Here is a 27753-nt window from a genome sequence, read left to right on the forward strand (position 1 = left end):
ACTTTGAACTCTACTTTCCGCACGGTCCTTCCTCCTCACAGAGCAGCAACGGGAAAAAGGAGCTGGTGAAGGGACTCAGTAACGCGGTTCTTTGGGGGGGGAGATTCTCCCGCCGCTGCGGCGGTCGCAAGGGGCGATTCCAGGTGTGCCGCCCGCTCCGGTACCGCTGCGAAGGCGCCCGCTGCCGCCTTCCCCTCCCACGGCAACGGCACAACAACTGACCCTCAGCTTACACCGACCAAACCGCAGCTACTCCCGCCCTCGTTTTCCCGGGAATGGCTCTGAAAATGCCCGGCTGTAAACACACGGGCACGTCAGCTCCGGTGCCAAGCGCCCAGATCCGTTTCACATCCTTCTGGCCAGGCACCCTCACACGCAGCATTGAACCTGCCTTTACACGCCTCTTGGATCGTTCTGGTCGGCTGCTTGCTCTAACGCCACCACCTCACACCACCTTCCAGTAACTCGTGTGAAGTCACACCTTCAGAGACACCAAGGGCTTTGCCCTTCGTTGGCAAGCGAGCTGGCAATAAATTCTTACTTGAAACACTGTAAAAAATGGTGTTTTCTCTGTATTATCCGTCAGGAAGGGGCTGCTGAGGACGGTGCAGGTGTGACAACGCTGTGACTCCACCGTGTGTTTAGGGAAAGCAAGAGCTGTAATTGCCCACAGTTATAGACAATTGTTGTAATTAAAGGAAAAAAAAAATGAAATCACTCCAGGTTTTTTAACCTTAAACATTCATTCACGTCACATTTTGGCCCTGGGATGCTGCTGCTCAGTGACCCCAGGCTGCCGGTACCCCCCGCCCCGCTGACAGGGCCTCAAGGGCAGCCAGGCCGGGGCAGGGACGGGGACAAACCCAACCCAAGGTCTCAGCAGCCCCTCGGTAACGACCCGAGGACAGCGCTGAACCCCAGTGCCGTGAAACCCCAGCGGGGCCTGGGCCAGTCACCCCGCCCCGCGGCGCAACGCTCCGCTCGGGGAGGCCGCAGGCCCAATCCTTACCCCAACCTCAGCAGTTCGGGGAGGAAAAGGGCTGCGAAGGGGGAGTTAGTCCTGAGCAGGGGGCTGGCTGCTTTGCTGCTGCTTTTGACTTGTGTTTTCAGTGAGCGCTTGGTTTTCATCTGCATCCCTTCCAGAGCTGGAAAGCCGCAGGAATCGCTCCCGCCTGCCTCTACGCACGGGACGGTCTCGTCCCTAACGGGAGGCAGACCCCGCGGCCCCCCAGCGGCGGGGCAGAACTTCAGCTCTCTTTGGAGAGCCCGAAGTGCCATCGAGTTAAAAAAAGGCCCCGAGGGCGGGCAGCTGGGCTTCCCCACGTCACCACTTGATGTTAAAGCCAGCGCTCGCCTTCTCCACCGCGCGGTACCCCGTGTGCAGGGCTCCCGCGGCCTTCCCTGACCCCGCGCCACCCAGCCACTGCTCGTACAGGGCACGCACAGTCCGGTTCTCCTCCGGAATTTCAGCCTTCAGAGACTCGTACAACCTCTCAGCTCGCTGCAGCTGCTCCTTGCCGGATTCGCCATCTCCTTGGAGCTGACCGCCTCCGTTCAAACAGCCTGTGTGCCCAGAGAGAACGCGTCAGTGAGCTGAGAGAGCGCTTCAGCTTTAAAAAAAAAAACCCAACAAACACAGTTAATTTACTCCACATCTGCAGGCACTTACAGCAACGAACACACCGTTATAAATGGTGGGTTACTCCCCAGTTATCTATCACCAGCAGGGCGGCTGGCAGCCCTATGGGGGAGCTCCTCGCCCTGGGGTGCCCCGGGGCCGACTCAGCCCGCTGGGAGGGGGCTGCCAGACGGAGGCGAGCGGCAGTGGGGAGCTCTGGCTCTCAGCCCCTGCCCCCAGCCCAGGGCCAGAACGCAATCCAGGCGGGAGCAGCCTCGGCGTCTCAGTGGAAGGTGAGATAAATGCGCCTGGGGGGGTGTTTGGGGGGTGCTTTGGTGTGGGTGGGGGGTGTCACGAGTCGAGCTATGCGGCGTGGGGCCGCCCAAAGCGGCGTCCTGGTGCTGAGCAGCCTTGTGGGCTGGGGGTTGTGTAGAGCCTCGGGGACAGGGCAGTGGCTCAGGGTCACGTCAGGCTGGGTGCCAGCTGCCCCTGGTCCCTGCTAGCAGGTTCAAAGAGAACCAGGAGGGAGAGAAAGGGGGGCTTGCACAAAGCAGGAAAGGGAAGAAAATGGGTAGAAAGGGCCTTTCCTCACCAGTCATAGCATTCTCTTGAGGCATAACTCTCAGTTTTGTGCAATTTTAGAGGGAGAATCTCCTCATGTGCCAAAAAGTTCAGAAAACCAGGAGGACCTCCTTGAAAGCACAACTATGTAGATTTTCTGCAATGGAATTTAACTGTAGTTCCTCAAATCCTGAGGAATTACTAGCTTCCAGGCAGGAAAATACACGCACAAACACCTCTGAAATTCTGATGCTGTGACTATCGCACCTCAGGAGCCTGAAGGCTTTGCCAGAGCATTCAGGGTGTGAGAAACTGCCTGTCACTTACAGGCAATAAGCTATTGTAGCTACAGCTTCACCCAGCTGCTGGCAGCTACAGATGGCAACCCTGAAACCCCCGCGCAGGCTCACCTGACGGGCAGGCCATGACTTCAACGTAGTGATACGGCGATTTGCCTCGTTTCAGCTTCTGCACCAAGTTCTGAATGTTTCGAAACCCGTATGCCAAAGCAAAGTGGAGCAGGACTACGCCATCCTTCTCCAGCGTCACCTCCTGGAAGTCCTTGTTTCTGAGGCACAAGAGCAGAGAAAACGTCTCATCCAAATCAATTTCTATTTTCAACTTCAAAGGGCCCCGCGCGAAAACAAAGTCCTCCGCGCAAGCTTCTTCAGGAAAGCTGGCCTAGTTCTTTGCCACCAGAAGGAACTGGCTCACAGATCCTTCTCCAGGCTTGCTTGAGGACCTGCCACCCGAACTGAGGCTGATGAAGAGCACCCGTGTGGAATAAATCCTTAAAAGCTCGGCAAATGGAGCCTGCACCAAAGCTTCACCGTCGTAAGCCGCCTGGGATGGCTTCAGCCAACTTAGGCGTTAGTGAGGCCCCTGAGGAAACTTTTTAAGTTGTAAAACCAGAGAGCAAACCATTAGTGAAGGCTTCCAGACCCCTAAGGAAATATCTGTTCCTGATAAAAGAATAAGGAACTTCATTTTTATCAAGTATTTCATATTGAGACCCAGGGGGACTGCCTCTTCCTTCCCAGACCAGTGAATCCCAAACATAAATATTGCCGATCCGGGATGTCATTCATTACAAATGGTACCTTAATGTTGTAACTGGGAATCTGGCAGGAGTCACAGCTGAACGAGCCTCCCTGCCCGAACTCGAGTGACTTGTTTCCCATCTTGCTCTGTTAAAACAGAGCCCCAAAGCCCTGGCAACGAGATTCGTTACAGAACGGACAATCTGCTTTACTGCTCTGACTGCAGGTGAGGAAGCGCAGATCCACGTGAGCTCAGTCTTCTAAACGACTCTAAAAATTGTCTGCAACTTGAGAGTGGGAAAATCCATCAGGCCAAAATAAAGCGTGTGGGTGGCGAAGGGGCTCGAAGTCTCCAAGGGAAAGGCTGCACGGAGCGCTGGCTGATTTATTGCTCGGCAACTGTGGGAGTGAGAAGCCAATTCCCAGGCCTTGAAGTAAAATGTTTAACATTGCAAAGAAAGTTCCAGCCCATCAGCAAGAGAACGGCACAAACAGAACTGCCGTAAAACCGGAGCTTTCTGTAGGACTGCAAACCTCTTACTTTAAGGGTTTGTACTGAACGGCGTCCACTTGAATTCCAAAGAGCTCCTTGGCCGCGTGCTTGTATATGTGCTCCAGGTAGCCACCAGAACCACCTCCGGAGTGGCTCGTGAGCCCCTCGTCGGCTGCGCTGCCAAACCTGGGGGAAAGGGAGGGAGAAGGAAACGGTTTGGGGGGAATCGTCGATAAAACAGAACCGCCAGCACAAACCCAAAGCTCCCGGGGACTCAAAAGCGACAGAACAAGCCCCAGCCCAGCTCCCTTCGAGCTCCTCGCTTCTCCCTTTCTCCTGGGAACCACCTATTTATAGCTTCAGAGTCCGGCAGATTTAACCCTGGGCCGCCTGGCGTCCCCTGGGTCAAGCTGTCACAGGCCACGAGGCCTGACCCACGCGCTGCCCCTACCAGGAGTGTGTTTGGGGACGTTTGAGTTACAAGGGCAACGACCCGACCTGCCTGTTCTGTCAGCTGCCCGCTTAGCCCCTCGACAAACGCCCTGGGTTACGCTTAGACATGGGAGGAGGGAGACAACGCAGCAGGGGCGCGATGGGTCTGTGCAACCCGCGCCTCTCGGAGGACCCACCGAGCGAGAGCCCCCCTCTCAGCGGTGCTGAGGCTGTTCTGCAGCAGCAGGAAAAACCCGAGGGCGTTATGGAAAGCTCCAGCTCTGCGTTACAACGCGCTGCTTGAAAGCAGGTGCTTTCGATGTGGTTGCTGGGGCGTCAGAGGAGACTTCTGGGAGGTATCAGGGCTACCATGGCAAGCATGGAGAGACGGAACCCGTGTTGCTGGGGCTTCAGGCGCTTGGTGTTGTCTCACAAAGGCGAGCAAACCGAAGGATGCCAGGGCGGCTGCTGGTGGGATCCCGGTCCAACACCCTTTCGGTGCTGAACAGCGACGTTAACTCCAGCTCTGCGCCCGGAATTCCATCCCACTGACACGCCAAAACACAACCAGCTCTTCGGAGGTCAAGATGCTGCTGCTTGAGAATCGCTCACCAGATGGAAGCCACAACAATAGCTTTTGTTAGGAGAGAACAACAAGGCGAGGGATCTGCTGGCGAGCGCTCGTCAGGCAGTGACACTCGCCTTCTCCTACCCACAGCTGCAGAAGGGAAAACACTTGAATTCAGGCCAAACAGTTTCAAGTCCAATCGAAGATGTGGCCTCCTGCAGATAAAATCTCCGCTTTGGAAGCGCTGCAGAAGGCAACCCTTTAGCCCGCCATCGCCCTCAGAAACTATTTTTAATTCTCTCTTGTTTACAGGAACTGAGCTTCATTAACAAACTGTCTCGGTGTGTCTGGCCTCACGTACTGCTACTCCCTTAAACCGAGGCTGCCAGCAGGCTCCGGCAAAAGGGTTCTACCAGCAAAAGTCCTGGGACTTCTGGCACTGGAGCTCGCTCTTGCTGCCAAACGCAATAACCTCTTAATGGGCTTTTCCACGTGCTGGGGGGTCGAAGCAGAACCACAGCCCCCGGACCGCTTGCGCGGAGGCTCCCAGCGCTGAGGCAGACGTGCCGCTCGTAACCCGCGAGGTTACCGAGTACCTTCAAGCTCGCAAAAGGTTACAGAGGCGCTTGATCGCCACGAGCGTGAGGCCTGGTGCTCAGAACGTACTCCTAAGAAGTCGGCCAGAGATTTTTATCAAGTCATTAGACGCCCAGTTCTCTGCCATAACTGACACCCTCGCAGGGCCGTTTCCCAAGAGAACGCAGACGCTGCGGAATCTTTCCTTCTCCTCCGTCTTCTGTCAGTGGTGTAACGCTGAAGCAGGTAGGACAGAAGTACCGGTTTACAGGGGGAGCTTCTGAAGTTGTGCTTCCCCCCATGCAGCCCTTTATTACAGCTGAGGATACTTTTTCGATGGGAGAGCGATCTGTGCATGCACTATGTCAGAAAAAAAGACACTTAGCCCTGTAAAAAGCGTGCACAAATAGGTCTGTGCTAGTAAATGTGTTATGAGACACCTACACACCCACCTACACCTACCGATCCACTGACATGTGGCAGAAGGAAATGGAGGCTCTGGGCAGGCACATTATTGTAAATCTTCTTTTTAAATTAAGTGTCCCTTACATGAAAGGGACTGGACAGCAACAGCCGGTCTCTCTCTCCCATCCTCCTTTCCAGCAGCACAGGAGTAGCCCGTTTTCCTAACGAGGGAACCTCCCCGAGGAAACAGGCTGCATGCCAGGACACTTCCCTGCACAGCCCTCGACGTGCTCGTGCTGATCAGACCGTGCTCGAGCAAAGGCTGTGCTAGAAAGACGTGAAGCCTCTTTGGAAACAACCCAAACTTCAAAACGAGCCTCAGGTCCGCGAGGGGCGCAGCTGGAAACAGACCAGTGTCACGCCCCCACCACGTGCTCGACGCTGCGGATCTGGGGTATCGAAATCTCTCCTAAAAACTGCAAGAGCCCGAGCAGTAAATGGTTGAATCCTGTCCGTAATCATCTTCTAGAATGCTTGAAGGTTGCTGCACACGCAGCCTTTGTGTTCATTAATGGGCAAAGTGCTGCTTCAACTGAAGAAGAGAATCCTCCGGTTCAGCGTTCTGCGGGGAACCACCGCTGCGCGTCAGTTTGGACGAGGAGAATGTGATTTTCATGCTCCCACAGTCACTCAGATCTCTGTGCAGTCGTCACTCACCCAGATGTTACTTCTCAGTTGAAGCAACTAAAGTCTCGTCTGGTTTGCATGTGTTTTAGATCTCACTTTTGCACAAAGACTCCCACGGGTTAGCTGAGTGACCTAAATATTTCTTACTGATGCTTTCATTCTGGAATCCTTACAGTAGCTCTGATAACGAGGAGCAGAGACAAGCAAACGGAGTTCGGTGCAGGAACAGGTTTTGGTTTAGCAAACTCTTTTATCACTGCTCTTGATTCTTCCACTTTTCAAAGTTTGCAGGTAGATTTCTGTGAGATTCCACCAGCTAAACGCTGAGGAACAGTAACTGAAGTAAATGACTGGGATGTATTTTGTACTTCTCTGCACAATCATTTTGCCATTACACCCTTACTGAGCTAATTTAGCAGTCCTGATGATTTACAGCCAGAGCTGCTCATCCTTGGACTACTAAAATCTAGAACAAACAGCTACAGATTCTCCAACAGTGGAAATTCATCATATTCTGTAGATTAAGTATTTAAACGCACAATTTTACTGACTCAAGTGATGCAAGGAAACAAATCAAATGCAAGCACGTGCAGCCTGGCGTAGAACAGCAGTGGAAAGGCAAATTCTGCTGAAGACCTCTACAAATACTGGATGAAAAGGAACACGGCGGAAGATGCAAATGAGGTTTTGATCTTACATGGTATCCAGCGGAGCGGGATCCACCTCTGACAGAGAGACTCCTTCTTGTTCCAATAATTTTAGCACTTCTCCTAAAACAGAACCACGACACAAGAAGTTCTTCTTTGGGGGATCAAGGGAAACCCACAGAGCAGTACGCAGACTGCATCTGCAATGTTTACCAGGACATGGTTTGCGTTATTGCAGTGTAATTGTACAGCAACCCCCCCCCCACTACATCGGCTATCAGAGGGAAAGGGTTTCTCAAACCGGCAATTAGCTGGACTACCTCTGCTCTGCTTACCCGTGGTGATCACACAGTCCACATCACGAGTCTGGTACTCTTGGTTGAAAAAGTCTGGCCTTGAAGCCTCCAGCTTTTTGTCGTAACAGGGCATCACGGTGACGTGGTATATCTGGTCAGGGGTTAAGCGCTGGAAGAAAGACAAAGCTGTGCAGTTGGCTCGGCCGACATCAAAGCTATCTGGAGAGAGAGGTTTTCCCATTCCAGTGGGAATGAGGGAACTAATGCCACCACGCCTCTAGAAATACTCCCCACTGGGACTGAACATGTTTTTTCTATATATACACACACTTATATATACATTAAATTACTTCTCTCCTTGAACTGTAGGTTGCAGTGTCAGCTGTACAGTCTTTTACCGGCTTCCCCCCACCTCCTTTTGCTAGGGCAGATGATCCAGACAAAGTCAGTCAGTGAAGTGAATTCCCAAGTATGCAGTTACAGAATATTCTTCCTCCGCGCTACTAAAACCCAGCCCCTGCAGCAGCAACAACTGAGGAAAAAATCTGGAGTCGGACAGAAACCTCATGACCATCCAAGAAATAAGCACAGGCCGAGGAAACAAGTCATTGACTCAAGGCCGTTGTTTCAGTATCTTGTGCCAAATATTCTTAGTAGCTGCCAATTTCGGGAACAAGTATGCAGATGTCAGCATTTACTTAATGCAAGTGTTAAACCGCTGCTCATTAACGGACAATAAATCAGACGATCAGAAGTGGTGCTTAAGTTTCTTACTGGACAAATCTAGGCCATTAGTGCAACTCTAGTCTTTAAATATCAATTTTACATTTGGAAAGGTTCCAAAGGTTAAACACTGAGAACAGAACTAACTCAAACTGGAGCAGAGCACGAAGCTGGGAACAAGCAAGTCATTTTTAGACAAGACATGATCTGCACGTATGCACTGACTGAAGTTTTGCCTCGGGATAATTTGTTTTATGTTATTCACCAACTTTAAACACCATGAAAATACCACACACAGATGAGACGGAAGCACAAAGACATGGAAAAAAGAGTTTCTCTGGCCTTCCCCAGTAACACACAGCTGAGTGCAACTGCCCTAGTCGCTAACTTCTCATGAGATAGAAACGAAGTGACAAAGATGCTGCCTTTGCTGGTTTCTGCAGGATGATTTTTACCTTTAAATGCTTACGTTTAACAAGTAGCAAATTGAAAATAGATCAGCTTAAAGCCTTCGGTGTTAGCAGCTTGCCACTAAGCACAGCGTCCTTCAGCCCCTTACCTGCTGTTCTGCAAAATAGCCCTTGACCAAGGAGCCCATGACCTGCTGGGGAGACTTGGTGGTACTGATATAGGGAATGATGAAGCTGCCGTGGGTTTTCTCTGCATAGCAGATCCAACCTGAGAAGGGCGTAACCAGCAAAAGAAATGAAAAACCAACGAGCCGCCCTTCGCTCTGCCCGCCCTCCCCAAAACCCCAGGCTTAGTCCCCATTAACAACCATTTTCAGCCTCCCTGCAGCATTCGGTTATTTCCATGACCAATTGAACACCGCACCTGGACAGGCAGAAGCTAGCATCGGCAAAGCCTTTTTGTCCTCAGACTGCTTTCGGAAGCGTTTCACAAACTCTCGCTGGCTCTCCAACAGGCTGAAGTTCCTCGAGAAAGTTGTATCAAAAACATAGTGCACACCTAGGCCGTAAGTACAGCATCCACGTTAAAAATCCCCAGGGGAGATACAGCAAACTACAACAAAAAGCCTCCAGTCAAAGCGGATCCCACTGAGATGGAATTGTTTGAGAGTGAACCTTCTCCCCCAGCGTGTCGGCGGGGTGAGGGGAGCAGCAGGGACAGGAGGGCCGCGACTCTGAGCTTTAAAGCTCCTTCCTTCCAGTCACTCTGAGTTTATGACGCGACTGAAGCCGCAGACAGTTTGCATTTCAGCTAATGCCAACGCCTTATGAGTCCACGGGGAGGTCAAATCCCACCAACCCTGTGGGCTCACAGCAGTTAAGCTGCCCAGACCCCCCAGCGGCCCCCTCGGCGATGAACAGAGCGCAATGCCACACTTGCCTAAATTCTTCAGGAACGCGGTCAACCTCTTCGCTGTTTCCAGAACACCCATTTTACATCCTGCAGCCAGGGAAGCTCTGGATTGTGGTGAAACAGAAACCACCACCAATTTCTGTTCACTGGGAGCGGCAGTCTGGAAAAAAACCAACCCAACACGCCCACCGCTCAGGGAATATGAACAAGGCGCACGCAGAACTGTCAGCGCGTGTGAGAGCATCGGAAAGCATCTCCCAGCTTGACTCTGAAGTCAGTAACTTACTCCAGGAAAGGTCCTTTCCACAGCCAGGACTCCTTTTTAAAACCCAGAAAACCCACAACCGCGCGCTGAGAGCGTCCTCAGAGCGCCCAGAGCTCTGAAACTCGTCGTCACACGTGCCGCCTCCACGCAGCCCTCTGCAGACGCATCGTACCGACCCATGAGGCTTCCAAACCCTGCAGCCCGCCCCCAGCCATGACCTGGCACCTACCTTGTTGAAAGCCAGTGTTTTGCAGAGCTCTTCGTGGCTCTGTTGAGTGATTAAAACACTCTCTGCCGATGTGATGCAGCCGCTACAAGCTAAGCAGTCGTTTAGGGTAATTTTAGCCTTTTCCAGTTTTTGCGCTCCTCCATCCTATGAAGAAACAGACGAGACTCAGTTCTGATCCCAGGGCAGAGTTCGGTAGCATTCTCCCACCTTTACCACATTAAGCAACACAGATGTTGCCCTTTTTATGCTCTTGGTTTGTCATTAAAAAAAAAATCTCCTATTTTTAGTAAGATGAGGAGGAAAACAAGGATTTTGGAAGTTTGCTGCTTTTACTAGGCTTATTTGGCACACAGATGCAAACAGGCTGAGGACCTTCAGGAATATTTTAGCAAGCCCAAGACCATAACCTGCATCAAGTACAGAACACTTGCTGACAGCCATTCTTTGGGCTATCTGGTGGGCTAACGTTGCTCCAAACCACCGAAATTCCACGATCCCAGAGCAAACAGGGATTTGCAGCTCATGGGTGGCTGGAGACTGGGCTAGCACGCTGGGGATGGCAGCTGCCGTTTCAGCCACGGAACTGCAGACCAGAGAGATCCTAAGCCTCTAAGCACCGACTACCACCCTGGAGAAAGCATGCCAGCTTTGTCACCTCGAGCTGTTCCTTCACAGGAGCTTGGATTCCACTCCTGAACGGGCTGTGCAAGCAGACGACAAGCTCGCTGCCGTTTTTAATCGATGCTGGGTGTTCTGCAACCTTTCTGTGTGCAAAACTTCCACGGATGCTGACAGGAAAACTGTGGCAGCGTATCAAAGCGAGTGCGTGGCTCGCCACGGGAAGGAAATATTTTCCATAATATTTGACCTGAATTAAGTCCGTTTTCCCCCGAGACTCTCAAACGTCACATCTCAATAAAGTCAGAAGTAGACCGAGCAATTAGGCACTATCAAATTAAAATTTTAAAATAAGAAACCAGACTCCTTTGGAAGTGCTGTATCCCCCTTTTTTAAGGCAAAAGGTCATCACCTGCCTAAAGTTAACAGTACCATTTCCAGATGAATTCCCAGCTCGGTTAACTAAGAAATGCCAACCTCCTCTGTGTAAACAGGAAAATCCTCCTGCAAAACTCAGCGTTAATTTTGGAAGCAGGAGGCTTATAAATTCTGCAGGCTATTTAAAAAATAATTTGAAATATTATTTAAAAAAATCAGAGCAAAATTAAAGAGTATCCAACTGAATCTCTGTGAGCAAGCGCTCTGCTGTATGGCAATAAGGAAAGACATTGTCACAAATAATCTAGCAATTGCTAATACTTAAGCATCGATGGCAAAATAGACTTCTCAGCTTATCTGCTCTTACACTGAAAACCATCACTAATTAACGTCAGTGTCTCAGAGAATAAATGACTGACACAAAATCAATCACCGGGTAATTAAGAAGCTGGACTTTGGAAAAAAGATAAGAGAATGCTGACAGCAATAACACCACTTTTCTAATATCTTGGTCCCCTCTGAGGCAGTGAAAAGCTATAGACTAATCAAACACTTCCCAATACACACATGGTTTCTGGATAGTTTACACAACAACGAAGATAAATCACACATACCTGGTTGATCTGAAAATAGCTTCCATCCGATTCAATTCTGATCTTAGCTGCTGCTTTGCCAGGCTTTTTTTCCACTTTTACAGGTTTGATACACTCCTGAAAGAGAAATAAAGCCTGAAATGAGGAGATGAGCAACAAAGAGACAGATTTAATAGAAACTAGAACGATCAAACCCAAACACTAGTTCTAGAGCGAATGCCTCTTACTCTCCCTTAAGCTATGCTGGATTTACTGACAGTGCCTATAACCACCCAGGGAAAACATAAAAGCCAAAACTTCTTACCCCTTTTTTACAGAAGGAACACTTTTCCAGCATCATACCAAAGCCAGAGGGCAACGTTGCTATTCTTTCTGTTGAAAGCAGCTATGTTTTACGGAGCCTTGAAAGGATCAGAGCCTTGCCTGCACCGCCCTCCCCTCTAAAATCCCACGGACGATCGTGCATTCTTCATCGCAAAATTCAACCGACGGAGGCGTGGTCACTACAGCCAACGTGTGGCCAGCGCCAACGGAGCTGCCCTGAACGCCAAAACGACTCTGACGACCTCGGACGGGCTGCTGCCGGTTTTCTGTGCTGTTCTGTGATGAAGTCTCGAGGGTGCTTTTGCATTTTGTGCCATTTTTACTGTTTCGGCACCTCGTGAGTCCTCATCTGACTTCTACAGCTCGGATTCTCTCTGCCGTTTATCATCCTTGCTCTGCCAACACCTTTAGGGGGATTCCCACCCACCCAATTAATCCAGCTTTACTACATTTTGCAAGATTCAGAGTCTAGCAGGAACCAAGTCATGATTTTTCAGTTACATTCACCGAATAAAACAAACCATGAGCTCTACTTGAAACAGAAAAGCGGGTCACGTTATTTATGTGAAAGATTTCACGAGGAAACCCAAGTCTTGGCACGGAGAGTTAACGGGCTTTGCTGTGCCCCACTCCGCTGATCTCACTTCAGGACAGTTTTTCTGCCGGGCTTGTCACCAAATACGTCCAGCGTTACTATTTTGTACTTTCCTGATGCTTGAAGACCCTGAAAGGAACAGTCTTGTCCCGTCCTTGCTGCTGTTCCCACCTCCCTGTGCGCTGGCACAAGCATCCGTGCGGAGGAGCACTGTGCAAGGAGACTCGCTTGGGCTTTTTTCTTTTTTTGGGGGGGTCTAGATTAACACTGAATAAGGCAGTTTCCAGATCGGGGTGGGAAGGACGGATCTTTAGCCGCTCACAGAGGCTTGCACCGACCAGCGCTGCTGCTCTCGCTGTTCCCTGTGCGCTGGCTGGAGGAGGCAGCGAGGGATCTCCGTGGTTTTTTCCCTTTTCCCGCTTTTTTAGCGGCACTTAAAGGGCGCCCGACAGGGCCGGCCTTGGCCCCTTCGCCTCCCCCCCGCTGCCAGGCCGATCGCCCTGCCCAGGCCGAGAGCCGGCGGCACGGCCAGGGCTGCCACCCCCCTCCCGCCCCCAGCGCCATCTTTTCCCCCCTCCCCCGGCGGCGCTGGCAGGGCCTACCCCGCGGCTCCCGGGCCGGCGGGCAGGGCCGGGCCGCCCCCTCCCAGGCCCGCGGCCTGTCCCCCCGCGTCCAGCCCTCGCCGCCCCCCCCCGGCCCGCACCCACCTGCGAGGGCCCGATGTAATCGTCCAGGTCCGTCAGCTGCAGCACCCCGCTGAACGGAGACGCCATCCCGGCCGCCCCGCCGCCAAGCGCGGCGGCCGGCGACAGCGGTTGTCACACTGTCGTAAAAGGGGGAAAACGCCACACTGCCGGAAAGGAAGGCAGGGGAGGAGATGCGCATGTGCGGGCAGAGCGGGGCGGTCTCCCGCCGCTGCTGGGCTGGGGGGGGGGGGGGGGGGGGGGGGGGGGGGGGGGTGAGCGCGCATGCGCGGAGCGCTGTGGGCGCGCTGTGAGGGGGGAGGCCATGATGGCCGGCGGGGTGTGAGGGGAAGGGCGGCCCTGGCAGGCGGCCTGCGGGGCGTTTGCTGACTGACGGGCTGCGGGGACAGGTGCGGGGGGCGGAGGTGAGGTGGAGGCCCTCGGCTTTATAAACGGTGTGAGGTTGTGCTGGGTTTGTTCGTGTTCCTGCGGAGAGTGAGTCCTCAGGGGGTCCTGAGCCGCTGGGGGAGGCTTGGATGCCCCGTCAGCCTTCTTGGGGCTGCTCTCCTGCCGGGGTGGCGGCTGGTGAGGTTCCTGCCCCTGCGGCGTAGGGGTTTGAGGCCGTACATCCCCCCCCCCCCCCCCCCCAGCAGTTTGTGGTGTTCGTGGAACCGCGCGGTGGTTTGTGCTGATTTCGGCGTTGTGACTGCATGGACCAGTGAAGCTTACTCCAGCAACGTCTGGGTAAAAGGTTTGAAGGTCGCTTAGTTTAGCTGCTGAACAGATCTCTCCCAGATTCTTTTGCAACCAGTCTTTGGTCCCAGTTGTTCCACCCTGGCGTGCTGATCCTGTAACCAAAACAGACCCAAAGCGTTAAAAGCCACCATGTATGTACTGAAGGGGGCATCTAGGTGTCCTTCGTGTGAGGGATCCAATATCTGCTACCAGAAGAATGTCTGATCTTCCTATTGCAAGCGCAGGGTCTGACCTTCTGCGCTCTGATTCACTTCTAGACTGGGGAAATGGTTACACCAAATGGAAATCCTGTTTCTCTGCCTGTATGCTGTTCATTCTGTAGTATCATACCTCCTTACACCAGTATTCCCTGTAGCTCCATAAGGAGAAGTGATTTCCCTTCCTCTTTCGCAGGGTTGCCGTGAACTTCCCAGGGTTGTAATGAAGAGCAGAACTGGCTGAATCCCAGTGTTGGGAAGATGTGTGATCGTTAGGTGTCAAAACCTTCAATGTTTGGAGTACAGAAGATGCTGTGTACAAATACTAGTGTTTTCCTGGGAACTGATGTGTAGGCACCTTACCCCAGTGTGTGAACTGGGCTGTCAAAGAGGCCTCAAACTCAGACACATCGTGTTTCTTCCTTGCTGCCCACACTGGGTAGGCTCAATTGCGGCAGAGCTGGGGACAAACCGTGTGACAGAAGATTTCCCTGTGGGCAGGGCAGCAGAGGTGGGTGTAGAGGGGTGAGGAGGACTGAATGCCGACAGACCAAAGGCGGGAGGTGCTGGTCGTTGGCCTATAGCACGTGGGTAATGAGTTTTGTTTTCTGCTGGGCCGTATAAGTTGTGGTGTGCTTGAGAAGGAGGAATGTTGGGTACACCTTGACAAGAAAATACCCCCTTTAGAGCCAAGTCATTGCGTTTGGTTGTACCCAGTGATAAGCATGAAGGTGAAAAGCAGCTCTTGCCTGATCAATAACTGCTGAGGCAAGAGTGACCGCCCTTGTAGCCACACGAAGCTCCAGCAGCCGCAGCCCTGCAGGCAGGCGCTTACGAAGGGGGGCAGCACGGGCACGGCATGCTGAGGGGCAGCAGCTCCAGCACTGGCGCGTTCCCGCGGGGGAGCAGAACGTGCAGTCTGTGCAGCCGTGTAGCTGTGTCTTCCAGGGACACGTTGGTAATTTGTGGGAAGAGGAGCTCGGCTGACATCAGTAGCATCGTTTCTCGAACTTCAGTGCTTCCTAGAAAATCAGAGCTCTGAGGGAGGATGGAGAAATTGAAGCAGGTGATGAGCAGAGCTGTTAGAAAGCCTTGAGTAATGAAGCTAAGCAGAAAAAGTGGTGAAGGAAAAACTGGCAAAATAACCACGATTTCTCTTCTTTGCTGCTCTCCTCCCCTTCCTTCCTCTCCTGTTTAACAATAAAAGTTGGGAATACGGCCTGACTTTGTCCTTGTTGGGGAGTTGACCTTGGCAATTCAGGTTTTCTTTTGTCAGCGGAGTTGGACAGCAAAGCAAGCCAGGTGCTTGAATTTCCTTTCCCTTACGCTCCCACAGCCGCTGCTTTTGTTACAGCAGTCGGCAGAGTGGCCACGCCGTGGGTGAAGCGAGGCTGGGGCAGGCTCGGGCTGCCCGGCTTATCGTTCACTGGTACGGACGGCCTCGGCCCAGCAGGACCTGGGCAAGCAGCAGTCGCTCGCTTGTACACCAAGGTTTTAATGGATGTTAACGATTTTAGGGTCCTGGTGCAGAACCTTTCCTAAGTCATGAGACTCGCCCAGGTCAGCTGTAGAGAAACCCTTGCTGTTTACATCCTGGTTCTAGGTCGGAGTGGTGGGGGTTCCTCTGAGGAAGAACCTTTGACACTGGTCTGTGCATAGAAGTTAAACCAGCGTAAGGGCTGGACTGAGATCAAGGTCATACTGGAGCAGGAGGAACTCCCTTCTGGCTCATCTTACAGGTTATATCTGGCCAGGAGAGTCCCAGATTTAGAAGTCTGGAAGTTCACCTGTGGTCAGTTCTGCTCCCAAGGACTCGGTGATGGCAGGCACTTGGGTTACTTACCTGCAGGCCAAAAGTGTTGAAGTCCTCTAGGAAGGCACTGAGGCACTGGAGAGGCTCCTCCTCGTTCCCAGTTGGCTCTAGGACCATCTGGATGGCTGAGGGGCTGTAGATGGTCCTGCTCTGAATGGTCAGTTGGGCCAGTGCCTCAGCTGAGAAGAGGTCTAGGAAGTCATGCTGAAGAAGGTGGAGTGATGCCTGGAGACTGATCCGCAGCATTCTCGCCCTGCTCGTCTGTCTCAGCCCACCTCAGCTTTGACAGATCAGAAACACGAACTTCTCTTGGGACGGGGTTTCAGCCAACCAGCCGTGCACAGAGCTTACTGGGATTAAAGTCAGTCGTAGCTGTTCACTGCTGCCAGACAGGTGACTTGTGAGAATGTTCTCGGCAGACCATCTGTAATTCAGTGTTTGCTCTTCCTGCGTCTTATCAGCCACTGCCGTTTGGAGCTTGTCACTGAAATCCCTGTCTTCCTACGGGATTTATATTCCCCTGATAAGATGCTTATCTCCTAGAGGCAGTGCTTTTGACACTGTTTTAGCATTAAAACTCAACGAGAAGAAACTTAATGAGAAAAAAATGGAAGCATCTAGGAGAAAATGAGCAACACAAATAACGAGCTCATCAAGTTGAACTCTGTTCCTGTCAGCTTCTCTCCTGGCTAAGAGTAAAATGCCAGACGTTTCGTATCTAGCCCTTACCCCGTGGAAGTTGCTCTTCAGTGTTGCAAAATCTGAGTAGGATCCAAAAGCAGTGAAGAAACCAAAGTACTGCAGCAGCCATTCCCTGTCTGCTGCAGTGCCCTGTGTGCAGGCTGAGCCTACGAAAGGAAAAGCAAAGCTCAGAAGTTATGGAATTTCTTTCACTGGATCACCGAGGCGCGTAACACCGTGAGCCCCCGTTGGCAGTGAAATACGGACGGTGTGGCAAGGTCCCTTGCGGTGCCAGACGGGGGGTGAGGGAATCGTTTAGCCTTTGAGCATACCGGGGTTGCCAGATTTCCTGCAGTGGCAGCATGTTCTAGTCTCGTTCTCGATACAGCTTCTGCTTCTTGACCTCAGCTCTCTGTGCCATCTGAGAGAGGTTTCAGCCCTCCAAAGAGGAGGGTGGTACCTTGCTCTGTGAGCTGAAGGGCTAAGCAGGAGGCTGAGGAGTGAGGGAGGACTCCATCAGGAATTAGCAGGAGATTCAGCACATTTATGCTCCAGGGAAGCAGCGTATCCAAAGGAAGAGACATTTCTCTGCTGATTTGGGGGGACCCTGGAGGCCTAGCATTGGTTGGGCACTTAACTGTCAGACTGCTAAAATGGTAAAATGACTCTTTCCTGCGGAAAGAACAGGTCTGCGTGTCACCTGAAATCAGGGACATTTTACGAGGTGGACGAATCTTTCCACCTTTCGGTGTTCCTGAACACCTGGAGGTGAGCGGACCCAGACACTTGTACCCGAAAGTGAAGAACTCTCTTTATGAAGGAGCAGATGTGCTCTGGATTCTCACAGGGCCTTTGGGCTTTGTGTTCGTCCAGGATCTTCACTCTGCAGGACATGGATAGTCAGGGTAAGCCAGCCACAACCAAGTAACCCACAGCCACTGGGACAAACCCACGGAGCTCTCTGCTGGAGAGGTGTTGGGGCTGCATTTGGGGGATGTTTCCCCTCCCTTGATGCCAGGGAGCAGACGCTTCAGTCAGAGTGTGACCAAAACTGCTTCTTCAGGAGATTAGGCTCGTTGGTTGTTTTTTCTGTGGATTTGCAGGTGTTTGGGAGTGAAGCAGAGCCTCTGCTTAGCCTCTTCTGTTTGTGGCCTGAGATGTGAAGCTGCAGTGGCAGCCAAGTAAGATCATAATGGTATTTACCCAAGGAGAATCTCGGGTTGGGCGCTGGTTGTTTGGGGTAGTGGAGGCTGCTCTCGTCACCCAGTGGTTGGGCTCCCATCTTTATAGGCAAAGAGAGAAGTAAGAAGAGCGTCACTGAAGTGATCATGGATTTGATACCTACATGGCTGCAAGAGGGTCGCCTGTCATGTCACTGGGTAAGGAGCCGAGATTCTGTGCATTGAGGCTGCTCAGGAAGAGGCCAAGCCTTCCTCCAAACCAGGCAACATAGTCCTCAGTAGAGAGGAGCTCAGAGACTGTGCTTAAGTGACAGAAGATCTGCCCCAGGATGAGTGGTCTCACATCACCATGAGGAAGCTGAGAGAGGGTATGCTTCAACCAAAAGAAAAAGACATCATTGAAAGTGCACAGTGCAGTTAATATTAAAGGTGAGACTGGTAAAAAGGAGTCAAACTGAGGGCCAGGAAGTACACTGCAGTTCTGAGATAACTGGAGACTCATCTTAATAACTCGGAGACTCTTGCCAAGCAAGGTTTTCTTCTAGGGATGGGGAAGGACTTTTTCTTGGCCAGTCAAAGGGCGATGTATTGTTAGATGTATAATGGAAGTACATAACTAGAGGATAAACAAGCACCATGGGAACATTTACAGTACAGACCAGAGGATCGGAGTATTAAGGAGGCTAAGTCAACAATAATTAGAGAACTCCTCTTTTTATTTTTTCAATAGCAGTTAAATCTTTTTGGAAATTGCTGTTGCAGACGTTACTCAGTTTCTGTGTCTGGGCTTAAGTCAGCTTTGACAGTGACATCACTCCGTCCCCCTTAGTTTCATGTAAGCTGTCGCTCTAGCGTGAAGACGGCTGTGGAGGCAGATTTTTACTGTTGTTCATTTGACAAGTGACCAGCAGATACTCTCGGAAAAGGAGAGAACTTGCTGGATCATACCGGAGGGTCAGGAGCGAGACACAGGAGCGGCAGCCCATGGTCATCTGTCTAGAGGGGCGTAGCGATGGCTACACGTTTCTGTCTGTGAGAGTGTGTCGGGATTCAAAATGGGCCTTTGTTCTGAATTGGGATGGAATCAGAGGTACAAGAATATATGAGTGAAAAAAAAAAAAAAAACCCGCAGAAATTACTAACGTTTGTCTTGAATATTTTCCAGACGATTTGCCACAAGAACGGATACCGCTTTGTGAAATCTTCAGGCTTGCTTAAAACAGCTTCTTCCCTCCGGCTCTTTCCCCAGGTGAGTGACTTAGCAGAGACCTCCAGTGGCAGCGGGAGAGGCTCCCGAGAGAGAGCTGGTGGGTTGGCAGGGCTGAGCTCCTGGTGCCCTCTGGTGCTTGAAGGCTGCTGGTCGCAGCCTGGTCGCAGGGAGGTGCTGGCGGATGGATGTCCTGAGCCCCCAAAGCCGGGAAAAGGCGCCGCGGAGGCAGCAGGGCTGTGCACAGCTCGGTGCAGGACCTTTATGGGTGCCTGGAGGGCCGACAGGTTGCAGGAACAACAAGAACTGACCCTGCAATGCTTTTCTTAACTTCCCTCTCCTCAGGTCTCTCCACGGCTCTGACCTTGCCGTGTGATTTTTAACACATTGCTTAATGTCCTATGTTTCTCCTGCCTTTCCTGTCCTGGAAAATAAGGGCACAGCCAGGCTGATGGCCTGCCTATGGCTCTGTGTGCTGTTTGGGTGTGATGTTCAGCCAGGTTCCTTGGTTGCCCCACATGGTACGTGTCTGTTTTTCTCAGACACAGACATGCAGCAGGAAGGGGTTAAACCTCCCGTATCTTACCCTGTAGAGCCGATCACTGCGAGGGGGGGACAGGACAAGGCTGGATACTGAAGTAAATCCCTTGCAGGCGCTTGTTGTAGCAAGGTGCTAAGTGGTTGTGGGGAGAAGGTACTTAAGAAGAGTGTTTAGGGCTGATGGCCTTTGGCTGACAGGGGTTTAGGGAGAGTGAGAGACAGGGGTTTAGTCACTCAAGAAATTGAATTAGGCTTTCCTAATGTGGGCTCTGTCTTTTCCCCTCCTTCTTTCTTAGGGCTGTGTGTGACCTGTCGCCCGCTGTGGGTGACTATGTGCACACACACGTGTGTATAGATGTATTTTTTATACAAAGGAGGGCAAGTTAGACTGCTCTGTTGCATCGCCAGGTGTCAGCCTCGCTGTAAGGAAAAGCAACTGAGAACACACAAAGTTTCTTAGCAGGTGGCTGACTCATACAGGAGACCATTTTCTTGAAGCTATAAAATACAGAGGCAGAGCTTCTTTGTACTTGAGAACAAGGAGTGCCTCCTGTCAATTATAGCTGCGTTTTGCTGCACTTCAGTGTGTGGTAGAGAAGGCAAAGTGGTGACAATTCTCATAGCAGAGCCAGAAGGGGCAGGAGCATCGATGGGTGCCCACAGCACCTTACCCTTTCTTGCCTGGCCCTCTGGAAGGTGGGTGCGTGCTTTAGGAGGACCCGCTCAGCCAAAGGACGTGGGAGTTGTGAGAACGTGGCACAGCAGCTGACACCAGTAGCGCTGTTCCTGGAGTGCTGGATGCCAACTGGTTTTAAGGCTGTGAGCACCGTGGTACAGCCAGAACTGATGGCTGAGGGGCCTGTGTGGTGATAGCATGGCTCCTGCTGAGCAGCCTTGCAAAGCTGGGCTGGGTTCCTGGGAGCAGGTATCAGCTCTGAGCCTCCTCCTGCTGAAAACTGGTCTTCCAGTAACGTACATGACCTTAAAACTGGTCATGCTTCTTACTCCTGGCTGCTGGTGTGTCAGGAGTGTCTCTAACAGGCATAGCCTCAAGACCCTGCCCTGATGGGTTGCCAAATGGCTCGGGTTAGGGCATTACTAAACACTTCTGCCCTCTAGTGCAGTCAGTTGGTCACCAGCATGAATAGAAACCTTGTTGAGAGAGGAAAATCCGGTGACAGAGTAATTACCTTTTTTTTTCAGCTTGGTTTGGCTTATTGTTCAGGAAAAGTTTTGAGTGTTAGGTGTAGGAGGTTTTTGACTTCATGCAACACAAACATTACAGAGGAGATTACAGAGGAGAGAGGAAGACAGAAAGCAAGTGAAATCTCTTGTGTAAACCTCTGGGAAGGTGTAATCTGGCAGTTGGGTTTTACTTCCAGTTATAAACTGATATTTGATGCTATTTGGCCTTTTTATCCTGCCTCAGTCACCTCTGTTGCCTTTGTATTAGTCTCTGTGATGCTTCCTTTAGCAGTGTGCAGACAATAGCTCTGGGAGTGTCATGTGGCCTGAGCAGGGTTTGCTCTGGAGTTACTACAACAGGGGATAAGTCAGGGATGGGTTTTAGTCCCGAGGTAACCAAGGATTTGGCGTGTTTGATGGCAGGCAGGTCTCCGAGACCCTTGACTTTCCTCTCTCCTCCTTTGCAGCTTAGAAGTAGCCTCAAGTGAAGGCCTGTTAGCGCAGGCAGGGGAGGATGGACTGTCTTGCATGAGCTGTAAAACACAAACCTTCAGTGTCAGGTTCTGGTGACCCCACTGGCATTTGTAGGTGTGGGCGCAGTAATGTCTCGAAGCCAATAATGTTTCTTTTTACATAGTCCCTGCTGTAAGTGAATGCTTAAGCAAACAGAGGTGAGATAAGCTGCTTGTTGAACCAAATATTGCCTTGTTTATGAAACTCTTTCTAGCTGACATTTAACAGGCAGGCAGGTAATACCACGCAGTCACATAGCTGGATGTGACCTGTGGGCTTAGGCATTCTTTTAAAGATCTGTCCTGAGATAAGAATCAGTCCTGTCAATTTGAAACTATGCTTGCATTGGTGGTAAATCTGAGGGTGTAATTTTTGCCTGGGTGCTTTCTGAACCAATGGCCTCTTCTGGTATCACCTTGAGACAGAGCTGTGCAATTTAATTGCCTGTGTGGAGAGTCAGCTCCTGTTCTAGGCTGAACTGTCCCTCTGGTCCTGTGAACGCGTTGGTTTGCAGAGAAAGGTGATAATGCAGCTGAAATGGGCCAAAATGCTCTGTGCTGCAAACATCACGTGCCTATTCGTGCTGCAACTCTCTTCTTCCCGACACTGACCACAGCAGTATATTCGAGAAGAAAACCTTATTATAAGTTACCTGCCAGATGAGACTTTCCAAAAGCGCATCTTCTGCCTTAACCCAGAACATTTCAGCTGCCAAGCCAGGACATTGCTCCAGGCAAAGTGGTTGTAAGACTGATCCACTCTTAAGCCAGGAGATGTTCTGATGAGTGCCTGGAGAGCCCTCCTGCCCTTCTCTTCTGCAGAATTGGCCAGTTTTGGGCCAGGGCAGCAGGAGCAAGGGCAGGACAGCTATGCAGAGCTATAAGCAGTGAGCAGTGCTCGTTGATTCACTGCCACTGAAGTCACAGTTCTCACATGTGAGCATTTTTTTAGCAGTGTTTCCTTGTTTGCTTTTTTGGAGAGATAAGGAGGGGAGAGGTTTCACACAGACTTGTTCACTTATTCGGGAGTCTTCCTTTGTGTGCCAAGTCCCAGCAAGCCTGAGGTCTGTACAGGGAGGATGAAAGGAAGAGCTAAGTGCAGGCGGTTACTGTATCATAACACCGTTTTTGTGGGCTTGGAGCTGTTTATAGCTTAGACCACAGGCTTTGCATCGCTGCTGTCTTCATCCCCTCCTGTCAGCTCTAGACACAGCCCTTTGCAGAGGGCTCACGCAGCTCACTTGACTCCAGCAGCAAGCCCCACCAAAGAGAAGAGGTTTGCTCGAGGCTGAGACTTGACCTTTGTGTGTCTGTCTTTCCTCCTGGTTCTCTGTCCAGTCTGCTTTGGAGATCCTTCTAAAAGCTGCAGTTGTGCCTGTCACCTTCTGGCCTGTGGTCCAAAGGGTAATTCAAGCAAAGGGTTGGACACCAAGCTGTGTCATGTGCTTCTCCAGCACTCTTTGATGTAGTCTACCTTGTCTAGGCATTTTGGTGTGATTTTTGTTCTGTAACCTCTTCTTTCAGTGTCTACATGTAAGATTCATTCTTAGATGCACTCACATAATGAAGGGATCTCGTGTGATGGACATGGATACAAAGAATGAATTTAGTTTCCCTTTTAGAGCTGTATGTCTCCAGATACACTTTTTATACCTGGGTCATGTTGTCGCCACAGGGTCCTGGCAGATTTCTTCTTCATGAGACAGCTAATGAAGAAACAGAAAAACAACTTCAAGTTTTTAAAAGACACCTTCTTACTTCCAGTAGCCTCCTTTGCCTTTCTCTTCAGTTGTGACAGTTTGGTTTTCCGTGCTAGGTGGTGTGTGTTTCTTCTCAGCCTTTATGTTATTTCCCCACCACCTGCAACGTTTTAGTCTTTTCGCTGCCCCTTTTGGTTTCTCTTCAGCAGGCTTTCTTGGTTTGTGCTCAGTTGTTCCTGCTCTTGAACCTCTCCTTCCCATTTCTGGGTCGTGCGCTGTGTTCAGGGTTAAGGAGAAGTGCACTGGGGGGACTGCCTGGACCCAGTGAGTCCTGCAGGGTGACAGAGGAGCTCGGCTGTCGTCTGACTTGCGTTGGGAAAAGCCTGAGCCCCATCCTGTAAGGGTGCTCTCCTGACCTAATGGGAGACCTGACTTTCCTGAGAAAGCACAAAGCCCCTTTTGTTCTGGATGAAAACCACGGGGAAGTGCAGTGACTTTGGGCCGAGCAGGGCGTGTGGTGTGAGCGGTGGAGAAGGGATCGGGAAGGATTTATTGTCTGTTGCCACACCTGGCTTAACATGGCAGGAACACCTCGGCAATCCATTGTACAGTTTAGTGTTGCTGAAGAACACTTGAGCCATACTTGGTGCTACACAGGCACAGTCAGGCCAGGTGGGAAGGCACTGACTCATTTTCCTCTGGTACAAACCGTATCTCAGACCCATCCCACTCCTGCCCACCCGCTGCCCCTTTCGTTGCCTCCCCTCCTGCCCTGACCCCTTGGGGTGTGCGTTGGAGATCGTGATGCAGAGCTGGGTTTCACTCTTCGCTTGCTATCGCCAAGAAATTTGTGCATTTGAGAAGAGGGGGAGGTGACGTGAAGGCGTTGGATATTTTTTTTTTTTTTCAGTTTAGGGGAAAGGAAGCTTTGAGAGAGGGAGGAGTGCTAGAGGGAAGGGAGGCAGAGAGAGATCTCTCTGGTTGTGTTGAGCTAGAAGTGACTGTTATTACAGGTGAGCTCTAAAATCCCCCTCACAGGCCGTGTGCAAGGGCAGGCTGGCTGCACGTCCGTCAGCCTGGGTGTGTACCATGGCACCCCTCCCAGCTCTGTCCTTCCTGGGGAAGAGAAGGTCTCTAGTTCTAGTTTCACTAACATTCCCGTTACACCCTCTGTGGTCCCGTTTGCCTGCAGCTGAGAAGTCTGATGCTGCAAAATGAGAAAAGTTCACCAAGGATGGGGAGAGCAGTGCCGATGGGGAACATGGAGCTGATGAGACTGAGGACAGGGAGGGCCCTGCTTTTGGGGAGGCAGTAGCTGAGGGCGTGCTGGGCTCTGTCCCCTGAAAGACTCGTCTGCCCAGGTGTGGGCTGTGAGTATCTCATTCTTAGTCACAGTTGCCACCTGGATCACTGCATGCTGCGAAGGGTGTTCAGGTAATAGGAATAAAGCTCTGATTAGCAGGAAGGTTATTGCTGAATTATGGGCGTAAAACCTGCTTTTCCAGAGTCGTGTCACTTTGTGGGAGACTGTGACCTCCTCCACTGTTCGTCAGGGTGATCTTACCCTGCTCTGGGAACTGCGCTGACGTGCGAAGCAGTGCTGAGCCTCCTGCCGTAACGGGGCTGCGTCCCTGGGCTGGGCCAGGCTGGGATCTGGAAAGCGCGGGAAAACCTACGAGAGGCCGAACTGCTGTTCCCAGCTTTCAGTACTGCGGAGCGGTGAAACTTGATGTGGCATCACATTTGAAAGGTAAAATTCCTCTAGCTGGAGGCCTGTTTTAGGGAGCTGTAACTCTCCCTTAGGCTTACTCGAGCAGATGCAGTATCACAAATCAGCTCTAGCCTTATTCTGTGTATCATTGGAATTTTGCTTTGCTGTGAAGCGTGCAAAAATGTGACAGGGGCTCACTATTGCCGTGTTGGAGTCCTTGCCTGTCCTCCCGTCTTTGAGCTCCTCTGTCGTCACCTCCTCAACTGTGTGCTCTTTGAGTCAAAGAGCTTCTTGTTCGTACCACACCTAGCGCTCTTGGATCTGGGCTCGTAGCTGGTAAAGGACAAATGCAAATGTCAGGTGCTGGATGCTTCTGCTCAGCTACCCTGTGGGCAGACCTAAGACAAGTGTTGGTTTGTTTACAGATGGAAATTCCTCCTTGCCTTTGTGACCTCTGGTTTCTCTCCCCAGAACAGGGGTGCTCTGCGCACTCTGTAGGTATGCATGACTTCCTGGCTGACAGGAGCAGAAAATCCTGACACTCTGTTTGCCCCCTCCGCTGGTTTCCTGGCCGAGGCTCAGTGTTGGTTTTTCTGCTTTTCAGACCTCTCCTGTTCTTGTGTTTCACCTCCTGTTGCTCTGGGGAAGAGCCAGAGGCCTGGCTGCAGGTGGCAGAGCCCTGCTGTGCCGCACCGTCTTCGTTGCTTTCTTGGTTGACTCTTACGTGGACCCGCAGTTTGTCCTGCAGCATGTCCAGGGCTCCCCAGCACCCCGTACCTATCTGACCCCCTGTCACGGACAGCCCGCTTGCAATGTTCAGTTTCCAAAAGGTGCAAGCCACTGAAAGCTTTGGTATTTGAAACCTGATGGAAGGATCCCTGTCCATCTCAAGAACACCTCACCTGGATATCCTGGAGAACAGCCTTCTGGCTTTGAACTAGGAGTCTGTGAATGTGGCTGGTTACAAAATGGTGCTTTTCAAGTTTGTATGGCTGTGGGTGTTGATGAGAGCCACTTTCACGTCGGGCATCCTGTGCCCTTCTGAGTCAGACAGACTGCATTTCTGAATCAGTGTCGCGCTAGTTCCAAAATAGCTGATAAACTTGTTCAGCGTGGTGAGAAAACTGGGAGTGTGGAGAGAGAACTGGGAGTGTGGAGAGAGCCGGCGTTTGGGGACATGGTGGTGGTGTGAGTCAACGCTGGCTTTTCTCGGTGTGGCCGCAAACACGTGAGTTACAGGTGGGCATGCTGGGGCAAGCCTAAGCCTGGGACGTAACTGGTTTATAGAAAAACTTGTCTTGAAAAGCATCAATGAAGTGACCAAACAAAGACTTTTTTAAAATCTGAGGATGCAAAATTACTCCGCTGAATCCAGAGAAATTGAGGGAGTTACTGTGGGCGATTGCTTAGCGACTTGGGAGATCACATCCAAGGGTCGGTGAAAAGGAGTCTGAAACGGGTGGAATATAATTTAATATCCATCCCTTGTTAGAATCTGCTGCAGGTCTCAGTTTTATTCTTGCAGATTAGGCTTGCCAGTTTTTTCTTGCTGAAGTGCTTACAGGCTGACGGTTAGCTTGAGGGGAACGCAAGTTTGGATCCCCCTGACTGCTGATGTGTGGGTTTTGGGAGATTGTGGGGAACACCACCATGTGTGATTCAACTGAAGGAGCAGGGCAAACCCATTCCTCAGCTCCTGCAGCATAAAGTTACTGCATAAAGACCCCTTAAAACGACATGGGATCTCTTTATTAAGTACGTTGTTTAGTTTTTAAAATAGAGCAGCCTGCAGGAATTGGAAAGCCTGAAGTTATGTCCTAGGATCTTTGCAGCAAGGAACTAAATGAAGGTTTGTTGAGGGAGAGGCCACTTCTGGTGACAGGGAGATGGGGATCTCTGGGATTAAAACTCTGGAGCCATTGGATAATCATGTTCCTGCCCAGTGGTCTCGTTGCTGTGGTGCTTGTGAGTGCTGACGAGCGGCTGCAGTGGGTGCTGCTCCAAGAGCCCACGTGGCAGGAGGCCAGCGTGCTGTGAGCGCCCCTGAGCACCTCGGCAAGGAAACGTTTGTTAAGGAGATCAGACAGTGGCCGTGCTCCGGGGTTTGCCTGCCCCAGCCCCAGCCTTGTCCTACTGCAGGGCTGCCTTTTGGGATTTCAGCTCTCCCGATTCTGCTGCCCTGGGTGGAGAGCTCTGTGTGGATGGACCTCGTTGAGCCTGGAGCAGAGTTCCCAGCTGGACGTACCTGTGAGCTGCAGACGGCCTGGCTGGCCAGCAGAGGGGCTGCCCTGTGTTTCTCTTTGGGGTTTCCTGGGTGGGGACAACTGGGGTAAGCAGAAATTTCAAGAAATGGGCCAAACATTTCAAGCTCTGCTGAAGCAAAATTTTGTGATGACAAACATTTCTTTAGGAACTGGAGGAAGGTGGTCCCGGAGTAGCTCTGTCTTGGGAACAGCTTTATTTTTGTTGCCTCCTGTAAATGCCAAGCACTCTGTGAAGGGCAGGGAGGGAATGCACCTGTTTGTGGCTCTCGTCCTGCTCTCTCCAGGCAGCCTCGCTTCGGGCTCAGTGTTTCCTGCTGTAGCCTAGGAATGAGCGTTAACAACACACATTTATTTGTACTGCAAAATGTTTGTATTCTCAAGGACTTACCAGTGTGCCCAGCACTCCAAATCTATCCTGTGTGACTTCAGATGCAGTTTTGAGAAGCCAGAGACACACCCTGGTTTGCTCAGTGAAAAGCAGCCCTCTGTGATCATCGCCCTGCACACTCAAGTGCCTGGTGACTAGAGGTGAGCACCAGTTAACCCTCCCTGCAGGGCTGTGCAACCCCTTCTCCTCCTCTGCCAGAGGAGAGCCTGGCTTCAGGGCATCGACAGCGGTGAGCCTAGCTTGACTAACTCTGAGTTCTCTGCGTGCAGCTCCCTGCTTTCCCAGGCGTAGCAGACCCTCCGTAGGTTTTTGTGTGCTTTGGGTCTGGTTTCAGATAGGTTTTGGAGGGGGTGTTGGCACGTGTAAGTTTGCTTGTGAGACAGTCGCCTTTTGACTTTCCAGCTCGGAGTTTGGTTTTGCATTTAAGGATTATTCGTGTTTGGTTTTGCAATTAAGGATTATTCATGTTTGGTTTTGCAATTAAGGATTATTCATGTTTGGTTTTTCTTGACTGAAATAAGGTGATTCCTTGCATGTGTGGGCGCTCTGAAGATCTTTGCAGAA

At 51.4% G+C, this 27753-nt stretch overlaps 1 protein-coding gene across 1 annotated transcript; it reads right to left on the reverse strand.

Moving 5' to 3' along the window:
- Positions 1 to 559: 559 nt before the first annotated feature.
- CIAO3 (cytosolic iron-sulfur assembly component 3) lies at positions 560 to 13154 on the reverse strand. The gene is made up of 11 exons (XM_086473139.1): positions 13079 to 13154; positions 11474 to 11569; positions 9864 to 10007; positions 9397 to 9529; positions 8881 to 9015; positions 8606 to 8724; positions 7363 to 7492; positions 7078 to 7150; positions 3761 to 3898; positions 2590 to 2747; positions 560 to 1563 (listed from the first exon to the last, which is right to left on the reverse strand). Exons 1-11 carry the CDS (start codon positions 13142 to 13144, stop codon positions 1325 to 1327), a joined length of 1431 nt encoding a protein of 476 aa, XP_086329265.1. The 5' UTR covers positions 13145 to 13154; the 3' UTR covers positions 560 to 1324.
- Positions 13155 to 27753: the final 14599 nt, after the last annotated feature.

The sequence above is a fragment of the Leptosomus discolor genome, chromosome 14 (genome assembly GCF_034619465.1).
Source record: "Leptosomus discolor isolate bLepDis1 chromosome 14, bLepDis1.hap2, whole genome shotgun sequence".
Taxonomy (NCBI): Eukaryota; Metazoa; Chordata; class Aves; order Leptosomiformes; family Leptosomidae; genus Leptosomus; species Leptosomus discolor.

What these genes read in the sequence shown, in the direction of transcription:
- CIAO3 (XM_086473139.1), bottom strand. Translation starts at nt 13,144, where the DNA reads ATGGCGTCTCCGTTCAGCGGGGTGCTGCAGCTGACGGACCTGGACGAT. An exon ending in ATTACATCGGGCCCTCGCAG is followed by an intron (nt 11,570 to 13,078) that starts GTGGGTGCGGGC and finishes TTTCTCTTTCAG; the next exon opens with GAGTGTATCAAACCTGTAAA. An exon ending in GCTAGCTTCTGCCTGTCCAG is followed by an intron (nt 8,725 to 8,880) that starts GTGCGGTGTTCA and finishes CGCCCTTCTCAG; the next exon opens with GTTGGATCTGCTATGCAGAG.